This window comes from Schistocerca gregaria, chromosome 1, assembly GCF_023897955.1.
Source record: "Schistocerca gregaria isolate iqSchGreg1 chromosome 1, iqSchGreg1.2, whole genome shotgun sequence".
Lineage (NCBI taxonomy): Eukaryota > Metazoa > Arthropoda > Insecta > Orthoptera > Acrididae > Schistocerca > Schistocerca gregaria.
In genome coordinates, this window is record NC_064920.1 from 543,016,794 (window position 1) to 543,039,275 (window position 22,482).

Consider the following 22,482-nt stretch of genomic DNA (forward strand, 5'->3'; position numbering starts at 1 on the left):
TCTGGCTGTTAACCTTATGATCTGCTTCCCTAATCTCATGGCTTCCCTCCAGTGTTTGCTACATAATGATCTTAGTGACAGTAACGACTTTTCACCGATCCTGTTACTTCCTTCTCACTGTCCAATGGACCGTTTACAATGTTGGGCTCTTCAGTCAGTCAACTGGTAGTTGCATACCTCTGCTGTCACATTCGTCCTTCTTTCAGATTGTATAGATGAAGTTGTGAGATATGTGTCTGATGTGATCACCCATGCTGCTGGAACTGCTATTCCCCTCCCTAAAGGCCCACTCCACTACTGACCAATGCTTTGTTGGACCAGACATTGCAACAGCTATCCAGGATCATCAAAGGGTGTTGAAATATCTCAAATGACACCCTTCACAGACCACCTTACTCACTTTCAAGCATCTTCATGCTAAGGCTTGCTATCTAATTCAGTAGTAAGAAGGAATGCTGGGAGTGCTACATCTGCTCCCTGAGAACGTATGCCTCTTCATCCCAGATGTAGACCCAGCTTTGTAATCTTCTGGGTAACAAAGAACAGCAGCTGTTCTGGGTCTCGTTCTTCATGATATTTGTACAGATGCATGAAGTTTTTAGTGAGCACCATGTAACCTATGTTGCTACAGAATCTCTCTCTTCTTATCCGGCCTTCTTTAGAAGGTAGAAAGTTGAAGACATCTCTGTGTTTTTAACTCAATCGTGCCAAATTGTATAGTGAACATTTCAGTCACTGAGCACTGTTTCAGGCTTTACTCGTCAAACAACACAACCCCAGGCCCTGATTAGATTTATAAAAGGATGATTCAACGTCTGAATGTTACTCAGACTCCATCTACTTGATCTTTGACTTTTATTTGTCTAGAAATGGTTTCCTTTCGAGTGGTGATTTAGTATTGTTCAAAGTCTAAAACAAAGTAAAACCCAAATGCAGATGAGGTCTCTCACCACAAATATTTAAGCACTGGGAGACACCTCATCTGCTCTGAGCTTCATACTGCCCCAACCAATGTACGCTATCTGGTAAAAAGTATCTGGACACCCCTATGTCATACAGAAATGACTGCTAAAAGTCGTGAGAGGTTGACCCACCAGTAGAAAGACATTGTCTGTGCGTGAAGAGTTAAAGTAAGTGGGAGGTACAGGGTTGAGCATGTCCTTATAAGCCATACATATCTGTAACTAGTGGTTAATGATGCTGGCGTAGGTGGTGTAAAGTGCAGTGTCATTGGATGGAAGGTGACTGGAAAGAAGTTATTTGGAGTGATGAATCACACTGTACCCTATGGAAATTGGATCCATAAAGTGTAGTGCCAACAGTGAAGTACTGCAGAGGTGGTGTTTTACATGGTTAGGTTGTAGTCCTGTTATTGCACTTTAGAAAATGCTAAATTCATAAGGGTATGAACACATTTTACAGCTTTGCATTCTGTGTACAACAAAGGAACAGACTGTGATTATTTGCATCAGCTTGACAGTGCATCCTATTGTAAAGCAGCATCGGTGAGGCAATGGTTTGTGGACTAACATTCCTGAAATGGACTGGCCTTCTCAGAGTTAAGACATGATCCCATCGGAGCACATTTGCGAAGAGTTAAAATGACTTTTTTACAGACTTTAGTGTCCAGCATCACTACCTGGAAGTTAGATGAATGGCAGTCTGACCGGGACACTAGCAGCACTGCAGAGTGGGTTTACAATCTATTCCCATGCATCAAGAACAGGCTCAACTGTGTGACATCACCCCTACTTGAGGTATGGTGCACCTGTTAACAGGTCACAGTCCATATCCCAAACAGTTGCATCAAGTGGGGTGTAGTAACACACCATTCAGTGAATGTGAAGAGGAAGGCTGTGCTGATCGTATTGTTCTTAGATGCCCACTTTTCCAAGTAGAGAGAAAATTGCATTCATCTGCAAACAGTTGAAGTGACCAAAACTTGGGGACCACAGTTAATGATTGCAGATTGAATATGTAACAGACAGCTTTGTCTGTAAGATACAGTGGATGCTCTGAATATCAAAATGTCAACAGATCAAAGAAGCAATCCTCCATTATAGGTAATGATAGGCGTATATAAATTTAATTAAGAGAACTTCATATAAAATAATAAGGAACATTGAACAAGTCATAAATTTGCGGCAGTGAATTGAATTGAAATTAAGCACTACCTTTTTGTTTAAGTTCTTCGGGAAGAATGGGCTGCCATTTCTCCTCAGACGTTGACACTTCATTGAAAATTTCCTCAGCAGAGTTCAAGCCATGGTAAAGATAATGGGTAGACACACTCCATATTAATGTCTACTAATAGGTGCCTGAATACTTTTGATTAGATAATGTACTTTCACTTCTTAAATTATTTCACATCCCTGGCATCACTTTCTTTCAATGCCTCTATTTTATCACTCCTACTTCTTTTCATAACTCGGTCAAGAGCGGCTGATGAACAACCTGTTTAGTTCCACATCTTCCAACAATATGTATTCAGCATAGGCAGCAGAGACAGGAATGTGTGTGATATTGTACTAAATATCTTAATGAAAATTGGTGTAACTGTAGACAGTGAGATTGTTGTGTTAGTTGCCCCCCCCCCCCCCCCTCCTCCTCCTCCTCCTCCTCCTCCTCCTCCTCCTCCTCCTCCTCCTTACAGGTACAGCCACAGCCACAATTTAGTTACCTTACTGGAGAAAAACAGCTATTGTAGCATCATTGATTGCAGGTGATAAAGGGGTGGTTAAGAACAATATGAATCAATTTTCCCTCAGCAAGTGCGGCAAGAAACACATTACTGATTAAATAGACAGTGGAAGTGTGAAATCCATCTCTGGATCTGAAAATGTGCAGCAGGAGTTGACACTCTTAAGAAAAATTTGTTTTGAGCAGTGTTATGAGGAGCAAGAAAGTCTGGTTGTGGTTCAGCAGCTGTCTTTTAAAGTTGCTAGAAAACCACAGAGATTCTTGGCAGTCATGAACAAAGTTGAAGCCAAGGATATGAACAGAAGCTGAATGATTTGCTGGAGACAGTGTGAGAAATATTAATTCTGTTTCAGAATTATCTGTATAATCACTCGTGCATTGTGCTGGCACTGAAATGCGTATTGGCAAAGAGCAGGTTGAAATACTGACTTCTGTATACCATAACTCTTTCCTGCAAGGAAGATGCTCCTGTTTACTGTGAGCACATCAACTTTTAAAACTTTTTAAAATGACACTGAGATGGAATGATTCTGCAATTGCAAATAATCTTTAGTAGCTCACTAACTGCTGGAGTTGAACTGATAACTGTCGCAACTATACAGATTATATGACAAGCGTTAGCCCATTCTAGCAGTGGTATATCATAGGTCACTGGACTAAAAAGCTTGACAAGTGATAGGAAGAAAACACAGCGTGCTTCACTTCTCCATGAAGGTCACCTGATAACTAGACACCCTATTGCTGATGTTGATCAGTTGTAGAATTATGGAGCGAGAGTATGTTTCATGCTTGCACGTTACAACCGCTTTGGATATCTAAGATCTCTCTGTAGCTTTCAGCATAGTTGTGGGTCAAGTCACATGTTGAACACCAGAGGTGCCCTTGGCTTTGCCTGCCCTATTTGTCTGTGGGCTCATTCCCTTCACTTTGTTATCTTTCACATCTTTTTTTGATATTTGTTTTGCTCTTTGGTGTCTATTTTTCAATTGCATTGATCTCCCTCACTCTGTCTGTTTAAAAAGGAGTTACTTCTTATATGGTTGTTACAATGATGCACTACGTGTCTTTCAGAACTAATACTTCCTTCTTCACTGAGATAACAGTGACAGATTGGGGAAGGTTAAAAAGAAAAAGCAGGTCATTCAGGCCTCATGCTCGATAGGAAATGGTCTTGATCCTCCCATGTGTCATACCTGGCAGTTCGCTGTATGCGGTTCCTTTATGTTCTGTGTGTCCTCAATGGTACTTCCTGAGGTGCTGATCAAACCACCCTCCTCCGTGCATCCCTCTTACGCCGTATCAACACTATCCACCATTGTAGTATCCGTTTGGCCATGGGTGCCTTTTACACTAGCTCGGTAGAGTTTGTATGCTGAAGCTGCTGTATTACCACTGGTGTATTGCTGTGACTTTTTCCTCAGCAGGTATGCATGCCGTTTGTCTGCCATACATGGCCACCCGTCCTATGCCACCTTCTTTGATGATTCCCGTGATTGACAGTATGGGGCATGACCCTCTTCTGTTACCTCCTGGAGTCCACTTTCAGTACTTGATACGGCAGCTTAACTTCACGCTACCTGCAACTTTTCAGGTGGGTGTGAACTGTTCACCACCTAGTCTTTGTGAAGCAGCCCACGTTAACCCTGGCCTTCATTTGCTTCCTAAGCACACCTCTCCAGCCTCGATCTATCGCCTTCAGTTTCACAACCTTCACAAGGAACTTAGCAATAGTACCTTTGTATACACTGATGGCTCTTGGACCGACTGTGGTGTCGGGTGTGCATTTGTCATTGGCTTCCCTCACATTGCTCAGTATTTACAACCAAGGTCTTTGCCCTGTATCAGGCCACAGAGTATATCTGGTGACACAGCCTTTTCAATTGTGTCCTCTGCTCGGACTCACTCAGTGTCCTTCAAAGTCTGTGTGCTGTACACTGCCCATCCCTTAGTGCAGTGGGTCCAGGAAAACAGTCACTTGCTCACTATTGGTGGAGCCAGTGTGATGTTTGTGGGTTCGTGATCGTGTCAGTCTTCCAGGAAAAGAGGCTACTGACACTGCTGCCAAGGCTGCAGTCCTCGTACCACAACCTTTGAGTTCCTGTATTCCTTCAGACGATCTCTTTGTTGCCTCCTGTCAGGAGGTCGTGCCCTTTTGCCATTGCCAGTGGTCCTCCCTTCACTGGAGTAAGCTCTGGCTTATTAAGCCTCTCCCTGCAGCTTGGATGACCACCTCTCGGCGCTCCCACCAGGAGGAGGTAATTTTGACTAGGCTGTGTATTGGGCGCTGTCTTTTTAGCCATCGTCGATAAGTGGTGCTACCCCACCAATTTGTACACATTGTGCCCAGGTTTTAGCTGTCCATCAGTTCCTGATGGAATGCCCATTTTTAGCTGTTTACATTCCATCTTGGGTTTGACGTCTGAGTTATCTGCCATTTTAGCAAATGATACATGGGTTGTTGACCGCGTTTTCCTTTTTATCCACCAAAGCAATATGGCAAAGGCCATTTAAGTTTCAGTTTTGGGCCTCCATTCCTGTATGGTGTCTTTTCTAGCCCTTTTTCCATGTGCCTGTTTTTACCCATCTTCTATTATGTGAATTGGGTCTGAAGATGGACATTTTTTAACTCATCTTGATCTTAGTGTTCTATAGTTTTGACTTGGGTGCATATGACCCCAGTTGTGCCCTAAAGCAAAACAAAACCAAACCATCCACACCAATAAGTTAAGTGCCTCAGTTCTCCACATCATCTTCTCTGGGCATTAAACTGTATTTGGCATCAAGGCATTTACCCCTCTCAATGGAGGGACTGTATTGTGGTTCCTGTCTAAGTCCATTACCGATTTGTTGTCCCTCGATAGTTATTGGCTGATCAGTCTACCAGTGTCCCCTGTAAGTTATTTGAACGGATTGTGGCTCATCAGCTCTGTTGGGTCTCCTAATCTTGGGACCTTTTGTACCCTTACTACTACAGGCTTCCGAAGGGACAGTCTCTGATAGACCATCTGCTTCGGTTGGAAACTGCAGCTCAGCAGGTCTTTCCTCATTATTGCCATCTCATCGCAGTCTTTCTCTCCCCCCCCCCCCCCCCCCCCAATCTTCGTAAGGCCTAAGGCACTGCTTGGAGACATCACATCTTACTTACAATCCATGATTGGGATCTTCAGGGGCCCCTCCCAATTTTTATTTGCCATTTCCTGTCACACTGGTTGTTCTGAGTTCAGTTTGGCAGTTCCTCAGTTCTCTGCAGACCCAGGAGGGTGGTGATCCACAGGGTTCCGTATTAAGTGTCCTCTTCCTCGTTATTAACAGACTTGTGGTCTCCGTTGATCCATTGGTCACACCTACTCAGTATGTGGTGATTGTGGGCTAGGTCCCACTCAGTTGCCTCTGCCAAGTGACAACTCCCGTGAACTTCTGTGCTGTCTGGTGCACTTTCGTGTGGACACTCAAACATTTTTAAATTCTCTCCCCCTTGTATTTTGGGTGGCATATTTCTGACACAATACTCCAGTCCACGTCAATCGGGAGCTTTACACCAGACTCCCAGCACCTGACCATGATCTGCTAGTTCCATCTCTTGGGTCCTTTTTTACAACTAGATTACTTGGTTGCCCCATAACTGCCTTCTGAAGATTGGTTGTTTCTGGAAACTCGGTATCCTTCACTTTCTTGCCCACACCTCTTGGGATGTGCATCAATAGACTTTCCTCCATTTTTATCAGGCATTAGTTCTGTCCCGTCTTATCTGTAGTTCTCAAGTTTGTGGCCCATTTGCCCCTTTGACATTGCTCCTCTTGGACCCAGTCCTCCAGTAAGGTATTCATATGGCCATTAGTACCTCTTGCTTTCTTATTCTATCTGTATCTGCTGTTATCCTGCTCACCCCTCCTGTTCTATTCATTCCTCAGCTTCAGGACATTGCCCGTCTGCTGCTTCATTTCGAGTGAGTTTAATGGTTGGGCTCTGCCTCGCTTCTCGCTGCTGGGATTTTCTGCCTTCCCTCTTTGTCCTTTTTCCTACATTCTCCACTGAACACCCCCTCCCCCCTTCTCCCCACTCAGTTTCTCGCCCCCGGATTGCCCCCCCCCCCCCTCTTCCGTAGATATTGTTCATTGTATGCTGTGGAGATTGGAATTGGTAGATGGCAGTGCTGGGTGTCCCTACATGTGTGGTGGCTCTGGGGTGCTCCCTACTCTGGTCCCTTCCTCGTCCTCCTGTTTTTTATTCTTCTTTTGAACCATCCTGAGCTTTGCTGGAATTAAATCCGCTGTACCAATTTAATGGCTTTCCTGCAGGTGATGAGGCAGAAATTGTAGTGGGAAATCTTAGTGTACATGTTAGTATAGAGACATGAAAGTCAAAACGTACTTGGAGCAAATGGCTTGGCAAGCAGAAGTAAGGTAGATGAAATACGGCATAGCATGTAAAAGGAGCTGAGTTCAAGAAACAGTATCGGACGAAAAGAAGAAACAAAATCCTACTAAATGGGCTTCAAACTGTGAAAGAATAATGCACAAGTTTGAAGAGTGATTTGGAGAATCAGCAGAGGTGATTTGTGGAAGACCTGGTAATAGGAACAGATAAGAGGAAACATTGGTGGAATTTTAAAGTTAAAGAAGCAGTTTTAAAGAAAACTTCATTTAGAGTATGCTTTCAACAGAGGACATCAGAGGTGCAAGAATAATATAAAGTGAGGAAGAGGGTGGCACAAAAGAGGTGATAGAGGGAAAGATAAAGTGGATGGAAGAATGGGTCATTGACTTGGAAACAGGGTAGTAAAGGAAATAAGAAAATACTATCTGAAATGATCAGAAATAGGGGAAGAAGAATAGCAGAGTGTGTAAAAATTGTTGATAAAGATGAGATTGAGGTAGAGTAGGAGGACCTCAAAAGAGCTATGGAGAACATATTTCTAATTTGCTGAATCTGGGTGGAACAGTACAGGAATTACAGGGATTTAGGGGTAAAGCACATAAAAGTTAAGGTGGAATGGGAAAAAGAACTAATGAGGACAGAAGTTGAAAAGGCATTGAAGAATATGAAATGAGGAAAAGCGTTTGGATAAACTGTGGAAATTTATTTTTATTTATTATGTTATTCATTCATTTATTTTGTGTTCCAGTGATCCATGTTAGGCATGCATCACAGGATATGGGATGTGGAACTTTTTCATGTTTGTTATGGTTACAGTCTGTGCTATTATCTAAATGGTACTACTCAGGGTCAGAGTAGAAGAGATGTATAATAGAGTTATGAGAGCTGTGTGAAAGAAAATGAAGACTGAAGTAGACTGAGAGAAAGGAATAATGGTAGCCTTTTGAGATGGAGCGAGTTGGGACTTACCCATCTATTTGTTTGTTGTTCCTAAGATAACCAATTTTTTGAACTTTTTTGTGCTATATATTAATGCAGATGCATGTTTAATGTGTGGTATGTATAGGAATATGTTGAATTGTTGTTCATGTAAAATGTCATGTAAATTTCTAGCTCAGTTGTTTATATTTGCAATGAGAGAAACATTGTGAGCCATTAAGCAAAAGTAGTAGTATTGTTACCACTGATCCAAAAGCAGACACTCCCAACGTCAAAAGAACATATTTGGAATTACCTAAAAGTAATTAACTTATGAAATAATTGACTCAAAAGATCAGAACCTCCAGATTTCAATCACCTATTTTGCCTTAATGACTGCAATATTCTGAATTTTGACAGTAGGATCTTATTGCTGCATCTTTCCCTAAATCTGACAAGACAGCTCTCTAATTCAGTCAGTAATTAAGATTTTGATTAATCTAGAATCTTGAAGTATTTACTTAAAGATGGATGCCATAGTTGTAAATAGGGGATTTAAGAAACCAACTAATAACTGTATTCAGTATACTGCTGTGAATTGCTAACCTGGAACATTTTACATAAACCAAAAAAACAGTTAAGTCTTAAGAATCTGTGCAAATAGTAAAATCAAACCTTGCAGAATTTCAAAGTATTATGTAATCTCAGAATTTAAAATGTGCTCATATGCCTGTGAATTTATAGTGACCCCTGTCCCAGAGTCTGCACTCCCTGACCAGCCAGCATACAGACAAAAACTTTTATGTCAGATTGTGTAAGTGTCTGAACCCACCTAGCGTTAAACGTCTTTGTCGGCTTGAATAAGAAAATACTTGTCTGATCAGTATACCACTAACATCTGCCAGATTGCATTAGACTGGTACACTTGTAAAATCTATATGTCAGTTCACATTATAGTTTGTGATTAGCGATCATACATAAAACATAAACGTGGTGGTTTGTGTGAAAGTTTGCGTATTGCTAGCCCAGTATCGGTTAAGGTGAAATTCTCCACCTTGAAATAACATGCACAATAAATAGTCTGTTGTAAAGAATATGAAAGTTTATAATAACTTTGTGTCAGAAAATCTCTGAACTAGTAAATATTAACCTTTAAAGTCCTAATTATCTGCAAACTGAACACTGGGCACTGACAGAATCATAATTATACAATGTAGGCTCTCATAGCCAGTGTTGTCTCAAGTTAAAACTTCTGGGCTGAGTGGCTATTGTCAATGTATAAAATTGCTTTCTGATGTTCTGGCTCCAATGATGAACATTTTAACAAAGACATCACATTATCATGCACACATGTGTAGAAAAGCTATAGAGATTCATAAATGCAGTCTCACAGTCAGCATTACATGGCATATTGTGGTACCCTCTGTGCACTATATAAAAGCTAGAGCCCCTCAAACCTTAATGGCAGTAGCTTTTTTTTTTTTTTACCTAAGATGATGTCTCCCGCAATTGGAGATGAAACATCAAGAAGCAGTTTTATACTGACCATGGCTTCTCAGTGCAGAAGTTCTAACTGAACAACCATAATTCTGTTATTTTTTCTGCACTGTGAATGTTAACCAAATCCATGGTGTGCTTAGTAGTTGGATGATTTTACTTCCTTATGGGATCACAAAGGTGATGCACATCTATTTACCAGAATGGGACACCAAGTGTAATACTGTGCAAATAAATTGTGATGAAACACTTTCAAAACTCATTGTGTGTCCAGTTTACATCATTCGAATCTATCCTATCTGACAAAAATTCTCAGTATGTTATTTTAATTTGACAAGATAGATGGATTCTTCAGAACTATAGGGGTTTCATTCTTTAATGCCACTATGCGAAAATCTGATAAGAATCTGGAGAGCAATGTAAAAGCAACTGGGAGAGAAACAGTATGGCTCCAGACTGGAGAGTTAAACAGTAGACTAGATCTCATGCTTACAGTGAGATAGCTGCAAAAACAGGGCTGTGAGTATGGGATAAATCTACTGATTATCATCCTGGATTTATAAAAAGTGTGACGCTGTATCTTGTATCTGGAAGTGAAGTTCAGAAGGCACTAATAAGGAAAGGGATAGACTGCTCTGAGGATAAAAGTACTGTTTCAGGGGGGGGGGGGGGGGAAGAGAGAGAGAGAGAGAGAGAGAGAGAGAGAGAGAGAGAGTGGGGGAGGGGGGGTGAGACAAAGGAATGTTCTGAAACAAGGAATTGCGTTATCTGTACAACTTTTCAATGTGTTGATAATTGATATACGTAGTGAACCATGGACCTTGCCATTAGTGGGGAGGCTTGCGTGCCTCAGCGATACAGATGGCCGTACCGTAGGTGCAACCACAATGGAGGGGTATCTGTTGAGAGGCCAGACAAACATGTGGTTCCTGAAGAGGGGCAGCAGCCTTTTCAGTAGTTGCAGGGGCAACAGTCTGGATGATTGACTGATCTGGCCTTGCAACATTAACCAAAACGGCCTAGCTGTGCTGGTACTGCGAACGGCTGAAAGCAAGGGGAAACTACAGCCATAATTTTTCCCGACGGCATGCAGCTTTACTGTATGATTAAATGATGATGGCGTCCTCTTGGGTAAAATATTCCGGAGGTAAAAATAGTCCCCCATTCGGATCTCCGAGCGGGGACTACTCAGGTGCACGTCGTTATCAGGAGAAAGAAAACTGGCGTTCTACGGATCGGAGAGTGGAATATCAGATCCCTTAATCGGGCAGGTAGGTCAGAAAATTTAAAAAGGGAAATGGATAGGTTAAAGTTAGATATAGTGGGAATTAGTGAAGTTCGGTGGCAGGAGGAACAAGACTTCTGGTCAGGTGACTACAGGGTTATAAACACAAAATCAAATAGGGGTAATGCAGGAGTAGGTTTAATAATGAATAGGAAAATAGGAATGCGGGTAAGCTACTGCAAACAGCATAGTGAACGCATTATTGTGGCCAAGATAGACACAAAGCCCATGCATACGACAGTAGTACAAGTTTATATGCCAACTAGCTCTGCAGATGATGAAGAAATTGATGAAATGTATGATGAGATAAAAGAAATTATTCAGGTAGTGAAGGGAGACGAAAATTTAATAGTCTTGGGTGACTGGAATTCGTCAGTAGGACAAGGGAGAGAAGGAAACATAGTAGGTGATTATGGATTGGGGCTAAGAAATGAAAGAGGAAGCCGTCTGGTAGAATTTTGCACAGAGCATAACTTAATCATAGCTAACACTTGGTTCAAGAATCATAAAAGAAGGTTGTATACATGGAAGAATCCTGGAGATACTAAAAGGTATCAGATAGATTATATAATGGTAAGACAGAGATTTAGGAATCAGGTTTTAAATTGTAGGACATTTCCAGGGGCAGATGTGGACTCTGACCACAATCTATTGGTTATGACCTGTAGGTTAAAACTGAAGAAACTGCAAAAAGGTGGGAATTTAAGGACATGGGATCTGGATAAGCTGAAAGAACCAGAGGTTGTACAGAGTTTCAAGGAGAGCATAAGGGAACAATTGGCAGCAATGGGGGAAAGAAGCACAGTTGACGAAGAATGGGTAGCTCTGAGGGATGAAGTAGTGAAGGCAGCAGAGGATAAAGTAGGTAAAAAGACGAGGGTTGCTAGAAATCCTTGGGTAACAGAAGAAATATTGAATTTAATTGATGAAAGGAGAAAATATAAAAATGCAGTAAATGAAGCAGGCAAAAAGGAATACAAACAACTCAAAAATGAGATTGACAGGAAGTGCAAAATGGCTAAGCAGGGATGGCTAGAGGACAAATGTAAGGATGTAGAAGCTTATCTCACTAGGGGTAAGATAGATACTGCCTACAGGAAACTTAAAGAGACCTTTGGAGAGTAGAGAACCACGTGTATGAATATCAAGAGCTCAGATGGCAATCCAGTTCTATGCAAAGAAGGGAAGGCAGAAAGGTGGAAGGAGTATATAGAAGGTTTATGCAAGGGCGATGTACTTGAGGACAATATTATGGAAATGGAAGAGGATGTAGATGAAGATGAAATGGGAGATACAATACTGCGTGAAGAGTTTGACAGAGCACTGAAAGACCTAAGCCAATACAAGTCCCCCAGAGTAGACAACATTCCATTAGAACTACTGACGGCCTTGGGAGAGCCAGTCCTGACAAAACTCTACCATCTGGTGAGCAAGATGTACCCTCAGACTTCAAGAAGAATATAATAATTCCAATCCCAAAGAAAGCAGGTGTTGACAGATGTGAAAATTACCGAACTATCAGTTTAATAAGTCACAGCTGCAAAATACTAATGCGAATTCTTTACAGACGAATGGAAAAACTGGTAGATGTGGACCTCGGGGAGGATCAGTTTGGATTCTGTAGAAATGTTGCAACACGTGAGGCAATACTGACCTTACGACTTATCTTAGAAGAAAGATTAAGAAAAGGCAAACCTATGTTTCTAGCATTTGTAGACTTAGAGAAAGCTTTTGACAATGTTGATTGGAATACTCTGTCATATTCTGAAGGTGGCAGGGGTGAAATACAGGGATCGAAAGGCCGTTTACAATTTGTACAGAAACCAGATGGCAGTTATAAGATTCGAGGGGCATGAAAGGGAAGCAGTGGTTGGGAAAGAAGTGAGACAGGGTTGTAGCCTCTCCCCGATGTTATTCAATCTGTATATTGAGCAAGCAGTAAAGGAAACAAAAGAAAAATTTGGAGTAGGTATTAAAATTCATGGAGAAGAAATAAAAACTTTGAGGTTCGTCGATGACATTGTAATTCTGTCAGAGACGGCAAAGGATTTGGAAGAGCAGTTGAACGGAATGTACAGTGTCTTGAAAGGAGGATATAAGATGAACATCAACAAAAGCAAAACGAGGATAATGGAATGTAGTCAAATTAAATCGGGTGATGCTGAGGGAATTAGATTAGGAAATGAGACACTTAAAGTAGTAAAGCAGTTTTGCTATTTAGGAAGTAAAATAACTGATGATGGTCGAAGTAGAGAGGATATAAAATGTAGACTGGCAATGGCAAGGAAAGCGTTTCTCAAGAAGAGAAATTTGTTAACATCGAATATAGATTTATGTATCAGGAAGTCGTTTATGAAAGTATTTGTTTGGAGTGTAGCCATGTATGGAAGTGAAACGTGGACTATAACTAGTTTGGACAAGAAGAGAATAGAAGCTTTCGAAATGTGGTGCTACAGAAGAATGCTGAAGATTAGATGGGTATATCACGTAACTAATGGGGAAGTATTGAATAGGATTGGGGAGAAGAGAAGTTTGTGGCACAACTTGACTAGAAGAAGGGATCGGTTGGTAGGACATGTTTTGAGGCATCAAGGGATCACAAATTTAGCATTAGAGGGCAGCGTGGAGGGTAAAAATCGTAGAGGGAGACCAAGAGATGAATAAACTAAGCAGATTCAGAAGGATGTAGGTTGCAGTAGGTACTGGGAGATGAAGCAGATTGCACAGGATAGAGTAGCATGGAGAGCTGCAGCAAACCAGTCTCAGGACTGAAGACAACAACAACAACAGTGACACAAATGGTGAGAGATAATGGAGGTAAGATGACACCAGTGTTCTTTGCTGATGAGCTTATAATGAAGAGGAATTTTGGGAGTGTCTGGGAGGAGGATGAAGTTCAGGAGCAATTAGTTGGAAAGGAAATGTATAAGAATATGACCTAAAATTTAATGCAAACAAGTGTGAGCTGTTGGTTATAATAACAAAAAGTGTAGACCAATACTAAACATATCACTGGGTGGGGAGCAGCTGATGGAATTTAGAGTATATGATGAGCATAATACAGGAAAAGGGAAGAAATGTTAAAGAAATAAGTTAATGTGCAAGGCAAGCTGAGAGCTTTATGTGCAATGTGAGAGGAAGGTATGGAACAAAGGAGCCCTTTAAACAAGTAAATAGGTGGTATACCAAATGTGTTATGTACAATTTGTCCTAAATTCTGCTACAAAGTGGGACATGAAGGAAAGAGAACAACTTGGTGTGAGCTAGTGAGATTAAGTCCTGGAGAAGTCAGGTAGGTGTAACAAAAAAGGGAAAGAATGAGAAATGAATGGTTTAGGGAGGTAACACAAGAGTACCCCCAACAAGAGGTGATTTGTGGAAAAAAGATTAACATGATATGGGCATTTAATCAGAGTGGTGAAGATGCATGGGAGACGCACAAGTTAGAGATGGGAGGCAGAAAATCCAGGAGAAAAGGAAGGGGCAATTGGCTATAAGGAATGAAGGAAAGCACCTGGATGAGGAGGGACAGGGGATTCAGTGGCAGGAAATTGTACATTCCTACTTTTTTGTTTTAGAAATTTCATGACAATTAATTTCCCTTTCTCATGAGCTATATTCAGCTCGCATGTGTCACGGAATGCACATTTAATTCATATTTATTTCCTGTTGGAGCTACTCACTCTTAACTCCTGCTGATTTTAGAAAGTTATGTAGAACAATGCAGGAACTTAACTACTTCTCCATGCATACAAGAGCTGTCGTTTGTAGCAACCTGATTTCTTATGTAACTTGGAACGGTTCTGCTTACTGTACAATCAGATAAACAATATTTATTTGGGTTTGACACTTCCTGACAGATCAAAATTGAGTGCCGCACTGATGCTCAAAATGGGAATTCTCCAACTCTCTTTCAAGAATCTAAACCATTTTAGTCCATTCTCAGTTTGATATTGGCCGTGTCAGCTGTTTAATTTCATAAACATTCTTAATTAACATGTCTTAGTAACTTTTATTGATATTTACAGTGTTGTAATGATATCAATATGATGACTATCTTTGTCACAGGATGGAGATACCAAACTGTTCTTCAGAGTTCTCTAGTACCGAAGTAGCATCTCTTGTGAAGAAGGCAATTGACCTCGCAGAATCTGATCATAATTCATCAGAATTTCTGCATGGTTCTGATGACGATATAGAAATAGATAATGTGGAGGTAAGTGTTTTTGTTTTGTTTTTCCAGGTCCTTTTTGTCAGTGATTAACAGCAAGCAGTCAGTGAACGGAAAAAGAAAACATTTGGTTGTTCTGTAGTGCTTGTGTGCGTATGTGTGTACAGGGGGAGGGGGGGGGGGGGGGGGAGGGTTACCATGCATACAAGAGCAGTGGATTATAAAAACCAAATTACTTATGTAACTTGAAACAGAATTGCTTACTGTACAACAAGATAAACAATGTGTATTTGGATTTGAAACTTCCTGACAGATCAAAATCAAGTGCTGCACCGATACTCAAAATGGGAAATTCTCCAACTATCTTTTAAGAATCTAAACTATTTTAGTCCATTCTCAGCAAGATATCGCATGGCCCATATGCGCATTGGGCGATGGGTGTGTGTGTGTGTTGTGGTGAGGAGACGTCCTCTCCAATGACAAAATGAAAGCATTTCTTGTGTGTTTTTTTAACTATATACTCCAATTCTATCAGCTTACTCTCGCACCTTAAAAATGAATGCCATTGCCTCAAGACAAAGATTCTGGTTGGTTATCTATGCATTACTTTGTATTTGGAAACAATATTTGGCCATTCTTGAGTAACTCCTGTGATTTCATTCCGTAGAATTAGTGGTTAGTCAACAAGCAGTGTCGCCATAAGACAATACACTGTGTTGGTGAAATGTTAGAAAAATCGCTTGAAACATTAGCTCATTTCCTGTTTTTTTAATTAGTTTGATAAGAAATGTGCAGTTTGTGGATAAACCTATAACTCAAATCACTTAAAATAAGAATTTCTAGCCTACTGTCTGTCTTCATGATGGTATCCTCTTGGGTAAAAAATTATGGAGACAAGTTCCCCATTCAGATCTCTGAGTGGAGACTACTCAGGAGATTGTCATCAGGAAAAAATACTGGCATTCTGTGGGTTCGTGTGTGGCATGTTAGGCCCCTTTATCAGGTAGGAAAATTATGGAACTTATGAAGGTGACCAAAAAGTTGTTGCAACATATTTGCAATCTAGTGTGATCCTGATGTGGGTATATAAGCACTGATATCTCAGCAAGGGACTGATGAGACGTTCGCACATTGCTGACATGTCTACAGTAAATCCGGAAACATTAACTTTGGTCATACAATGAAGGCTTTAACGACTGAATGTTTCAGCTGCCGAGAATTCTTCTGGGTTGTATGGTCATGGTCTATGGAACTCTTCTATCCCTGATGTTTTGTTCAAAGCTACGTTGGACATCTTCATAGGTGCTCCTGGTTGTGCTGAGTCTTGCCGATTGGGAAAAATAGAAAAAATATTCAGTGTATGCACGAAAGAGCTTTCAATACACGTTGCTTTTTGAGAGGTTTTGGTTCTTAAAGCGTCGGGAAGTTCTACGTTGGATTATAAAATCTTTACCCTTCAAATGATTGATAAGTTTTATTTCATCCTGGAAAAAGTGTATTGTAACCAAGAAATGTAAGATTTTTTTCCTTGTCCATGTATACATCCTGATTAGTCAATATCATACCTTCGCATTCTGTTTTCTTTCAATTTTTGTCTTGTTGTTGTTGTGGTCGTCTTCAGTCCTGAGACTGGTTGATGCAGCTCTCCATGCTACTCTATCCCGTGCAAGCTTCTTCATCTCCCAGTACCTACCGCAACCTACATCCTTCTGAATCTGCTTAGTGTATTCATCTCTTGGTCTCCCTCTATGATTTTTACACTCCACACTGCCCTCCAATACTAAATTGGTGATCCCTTGATGCCTCAGAACATGTCCTACCAACCGATCCCTTCTTCTCGTCAAGTTGTGCCACAAACTTCTCTTCTCCCCAATCCTATTCAATACTTCCTTATTAGTTATGTGATCTACCCATCTAATCTTCAGCATTCTTCTGTAGCACCACATTTCAAAAGCTTCTATTCTCTTCTTGTCCAAACTAGTTATCGCCTATGTTTCACTTCCATACTTGGCTACACTCCATACAAATACTTTCAGAAATTACTTCCTGACACTTAAATCTATACTCGATGTTAACAAATTTCTCTACTTCAGAAAAGCTTTCCTTGTCATTGCCAGTCTACATTTTATATCCTCTCTACTTCGACCATCATGAGTAATTTTGCTCCCCAAATAGCAAAACTTCTTTACTACTTGAAGTGTCTCATTTCCTAATCTAATTCGCTCAGCATCACCCTACTTAATTCGACTACATTCCATTATCCTCATTTTGCTTTTGTTGATGTTAATCTTATATCCTCCTTTCAAGACACTATCCATTCCGTTCAACTGCTCTTCCAAATCCTTTGCTGTCTCTGACAGAATTACAATGTCATCGGCGAACCTCAAAGTTTTTATTTCTTCTCCATGGATTTTAATACCTACTCCGAATTTTTATTTCGTTTCCTTCACTGTTTGCTCAATATACAGATAGAATAACTTTGGGGAGAGACTACAACCCTGTCTCACTCCCTTCCCGACCACTGCTTCCCTTTCATACCCCTCGAATCTTCTAACTGCCATCTGGTTTCTGTACAAATTGTAAATAGCCTTTCGCTTCCTGTATTTTACCCCTGCCACCTTCAGAATTTGAAAAAGAGTATTCCAGTCAACATTGTCAAAAGCTTTCTCTAAGTCTACAAATGCTAGAAACGTAGGTTTGCCTTTTCTTAATCTTTCTTCTAAGATAAGTCGTAAGGTCAGTATTGCCTCACGTGTTGCAACATTTCTACGGAATCCAAACTGATCCTCCCCGAGGTCCGCATCTACCAGTTTTTCCATTCGTCTGTAAAGAATTCGCATTAGTATTTTGCAGCTGTGACTTATTAAACTGATAGTTCGGTAATTTTCACATCTGTCAACACCTGCTTTCTTTGGGATTGGAATTATTATATTCTTCTTGAAGTCTGAGGGTATTTCGCCTGTCTCGTACATCTTGCTCACCAGATGGTAGAGTTTTGTCAGGACTGGCTCTCCCAAGGCCGTCAGTAGTTCTAATGGAATGTTGTCTACTCTGGGGGACTTGTTTTGGCTTAGGTCTTTCAGTGCTCTGTCAAACTCTTCACGCAGTATTGTATCTCCCATTTCATCTTCATCTACATCCTCTTCCATTTCATAATATTGTCCTCAAGTACATAGCCCTTGTATAGACCCTCTATATACTCCTTCCACCTTTCTGCTTTCCCTTCTTTGCTTAGAATTGGGTTTCCATATGAGCTCTTGATGTTCATACAAGTGGTTCTGTTATCTCCAAAGGTCTCTTTAATTTTCCTGTAGGCAGTATGTATCTTACCCCTAGTGAGATAAGCCTCTACATCCTTACATTTGCCCTCTAGCCATCCCTGCTTACCCATTTTGCACTTCCTGTCGATCTCATTTTTGAGATGTTTGTATTCCTTTTTGCCTGCTTCATTTACTGCATTTTTATATTTTCTCCTTTCATCAATTAAACTCGATATTTTATCTGTTACCCAAGGATTTCTACTAGCCCTCATCTTTTTACCTACTTGATCCTCTGCTGCCTTCACTGCTTCATCACTCAGAGCTACCCATTCTTCTTGTATTGTATTTCTTTCCCCCATTCCTGTCAATTGTTCCCTAATGTTCTCCCTGAAACTCTGTACAGTCTCTGGTTCTTTCAGTTTATCCAGGTCCCATCTCCTTAAATTCTCAACTTTTTGCAGTTTCTTCAGTTTTAATATACAGATCAGAACCAATAGATTGTGGTCAGAGTCCACATCTGCTCTTGGAAATGTTTTACAATTTAAAATGTGGTTCCTAAATCTCTGTCTTACCATTATATAGTCCATCTGATACCTTTTAGTATCTCCAGGATTCTTCCATGTATACAACCTTCTTTCATGATTCTTAAACCAGGCATTATCTATGATTAAGTTATGTTCTGCGCAAAATTCTACCAGGCGGCTTCCTGTTTCATTTCTTAGCCCCAGTCCATATTCACCTACTACATTTCCTTCTCTCCCTTTTCCTACTACCGAATTCATCACCCATGACTATTAAATTTTCGTCACCCTTCACTATCTGAATAATTTCTTTTATTTCATCATACATTTCTTCAATTTCTTCATCATCTGCAGAGCTAGTTGGCATATAAACTTGTATTACCGTAATAGGCGTGGGCTTTGTATCTATCTTTGCCACAATAATGCGTTCACTGTGCTGTTTGTAGTAGTTTACCCGCATTCCTATTTTCCTATTCATTATTAAACCTACTCCTGCATTTCCCGTATTTGATTTTGTGTTTATAACCCTGTAGTCACCTGACCAAAAGTCTTGTTCCTCCTGCCACCGAACTTCACTAATTCACACTATATCTATCTTTAACCTATCCATTTCCCTTTTTAAATTTTCTAACCTACCTGCCCGATTAAGGGATCTGATATTCCACGCTCCGATTCGTAGAACGCCAGTTTTCTTTCTCCTGATAACGACATCCTCTTGAGTAGTCTCTGCCCGGAGATCCGAATGGGGGACTATTTCACCTCCGGAATATTTTACCCAAGAGGACGCCATCATTATTTAACCATACAATAAAAGCTGCATGTCCTCGGGAAAAATTATGGCCGTAGTTTCCCCTTGCTTTCAGCCGTTTGCAGTACCAGCACAGCAAGGCCGTTTTGGTTAGTGTTACAAGGCCAGATCAGTCAATCATCCAGGCTGTTGCCCTTGCAACTACTGAAAATGCTGCTGCCCCTCTTCAGGAACCACACGTTTGTTTGGCCTCTCAACAGATACCACTCCGTTGTGGTTGCACCTACAGTACGGCTATCTGTATCGCTGAGGCACGCAAGCCTCCCCACCAACAACAAGGTCCATGGTTCATGGGGGGGGGGGGGGGGGGGGCAGGGGGTGGGTCAAACTTATTTTTTTATGTATTACTGGTATTGATACATTATCATCATGTGCCTTTGTTATTGATGTTACAGCCAAATAATGTAAAACTTGCAAATGATCATGAAAATCCTGTGAGACATGTTGGTCATCAAAGGAGTACAGTGAATCCACGGTGGCAACTAACAGGCAATCATATAACACCAGATCAGGTGTCTGATATTGAGAAAGAACTGGACTTCTATGAGAAGATTGCACTTGTCTTTTTACTTTATGATAATGAAGACCTCGCTCTTCAGAGAATAAAAGTAAGTTATTTGTACTTGGAATTATTGTTATTTGTAAAGTACAACCTATCTAATTGTAAATGTTGTGGGAATATTTATCTCATTCTTGTAACCTGTCACTTCTTTCCTGTGCTAAACCTAAATATTAAATGTTGAAAGTTATGATTTATGGTGAATGCAGGTTGCCAGTCAGTTTCTGATTTTTTTGTTTTATTATCACAAATTATTTATACCCAACAACAAGATAGGTCATTGCCAACAGAAGCAAGCTTGTCATTTTAGTTTCCAGTAAGACTTTTCCTGGGTACTGGTATCAAGCCACAACGCTTCTCTTCTGCCAGTCTGTCATGTGCTGACTGACTGTGAAGTAGGAACACCTTTCCTAGAATATGATTGTGTCTGTGACTGATACAACTACCTTAATATTCATTGTAGATATTTATTTGCAAATCAGATTACCTTATGTCCATTTTGTTTACTTAATCTGATGATTGTGTAAACACAATTGTCCTCCTGGTGATATTGAAATTTTACAGTTATAGAGGTTTTGAATACTGTAATAGATTCAGATAAAACTTAAAGGGAGAAGAGCTTCCTCATCTGCGTTCTAGGCAAGGGATGTCCATGGAATGGGTCAGAGTGATTTGAATATTCATTTCTCTATAACTTTTTGTTGCAGAATGATCTGATAGATAGGGTGAGCAGCAGTTGGTGAATGTTTGCTGGTGAAGCTGTAGTGTACAGGAAAGTATAGTTTTCAGGTGACTGATACAGGGGTGAAGAATAACTTAGAAATAATTTGGTGTGATGAATGGCAGATTGCTCTGAATGTAGAAAAGTAAGGAGTTAACACAGTGGGAAAAACAATCCTGTAATGTTTTAACATAGTATTAGTGGTATTTTGGTTGAAACATTCACTTCTATTAAATATCTGGACATAATGTTACAAAGCGATATGAAATTGAACAAGCACATATGGACAATAATAGGGAAGACAAATGGTAAACTTTGCTTTATTGTGGCAGTTTTTGGAAACTAGCTTATCTACAAAGGAGACCATGTATAGAACACTTGTGCAACCCATTGTTGAGCATTGCTAGAGTGTCTGGGATTCCCACCAGGTGGGATTAAAGGCTGGCATCAGAGTGGTTCCGAAGGGTGCTGCCAGATTTTTCAGCTAAATGTGTTAAATACAGATACTTTGTGAACTTGAAGGGGATTCGCTGGGGGAAAGACAATGTTCTTTTCACTGTTGACAAATCGTAGAGAACAGGCATTTACAGCTGGTTGCAGAATGATTCTACTTCAACAAGTATACAGTTTTTGTGCTCATTTCGAGGCATATAGACATGTTTTCCCTGACATCATTTGCGTATGGAATGGAAACGAAACAATTAGTAGTAGTATGTGTTACCGTCAACCATGTACAATATGGTGGCTTGCAGAGTATGTTTGTACAAAGGGGAATACGCCCCCCCCCCCCCCCCCCCCCCCAAAAAAAAAAAAAGAAAACGGAATTGTTTTTTAAAGGCTATATATTTTCAAGAACTATCTTATACCATTCAAAATGCTCTCCATTACATGTAATACATTTGTCCCAGTGGTGCTTCCACTGTTCGAAACATTTTTTGCAGTCATCTTAACATTTTGCTGTCTGCACGTCTTGTACAAATTTATTCGCTTGGCATCGACAGTGCTAATTCAGATTACTTGGCTTGTTGCTGACATTCTTGACATTATCAGGAAATTATAAATTGTTAAGTTTTACTCATCTCATCGTTACTTCTCATAAGTTCACAACCCTGTTCCCGAACATTCATGAAATTTCAAAGATATGCGTACGTAAATAAATATATTTTTTGTTGTTGTTTCATATATGTGTTTATTTGCATTGTCTTTGGTATTTAGTATTTCTCTTTTATCTGATATGCAGCAAAACAGTCTCCAAGTTGTAACGCAACTCTACAAGACTTGCACATTAAGTTCATTGTTCTCCCGTTTTTGATTTGGTACATACATGGCAGTTTCTTCATTTTCGTTTATTTGTTTCAGAAATAAGTATTAGTTGGTTTTATTTGTGACCAGAAAGTCTGTCATCTGGATTATGATGAGACGTACGTGATGTAGTGGAAACCTCCAAGTTTTGCTCAGAAGCAGGTACATCCATGAACTCCACACGTTCCGCAAAAAATCGTGAAATCAGAAACTCTTGTGTTCTGTATTGAAATATTGACATGTACGGAATGCATTAAATAACGCACTATTAGAGAGGTACATGCAAACCTTTTTTTGACCATTTTATAGTTTTTCTGTATATAGGGTAATAAATCAAATATTGGTCTGCCTGATCCATTCTTT

At 40.3% G+C, this 22,482-nt stretch overlaps 1 protein-coding gene across 4 annotated transcripts in view; it reads left to right on the plus strand.

Moving 5' to 3' along the window:
* Window positions 1-22,482, plus strand: part of LOC126355834 (caspase-8) — a 116,544-nt gene that overhangs the window by 23,238 nt on the left and 70,824 nt on the right. For all 4 annotated transcript variants that reach the window (XM_050006304.1, XM_050006297.1, XM_050006287.1 and 1 more), the window contains exons 3-4: window positions 14,846-14,993; window positions 19,933-20,145. In XM_050006304.1, coding sequence (XP_049862261.1) covers window positions 14,847-14,993; window positions 19,933-20,145 — 360 coding nt within the window. In that variant the 5' untranslated portion in view covers window position 14,846. The remainder of the gene's footprint in view (window positions 1-14,845; window positions 14,994-19,932; window positions 20,146-22,482) is intronic.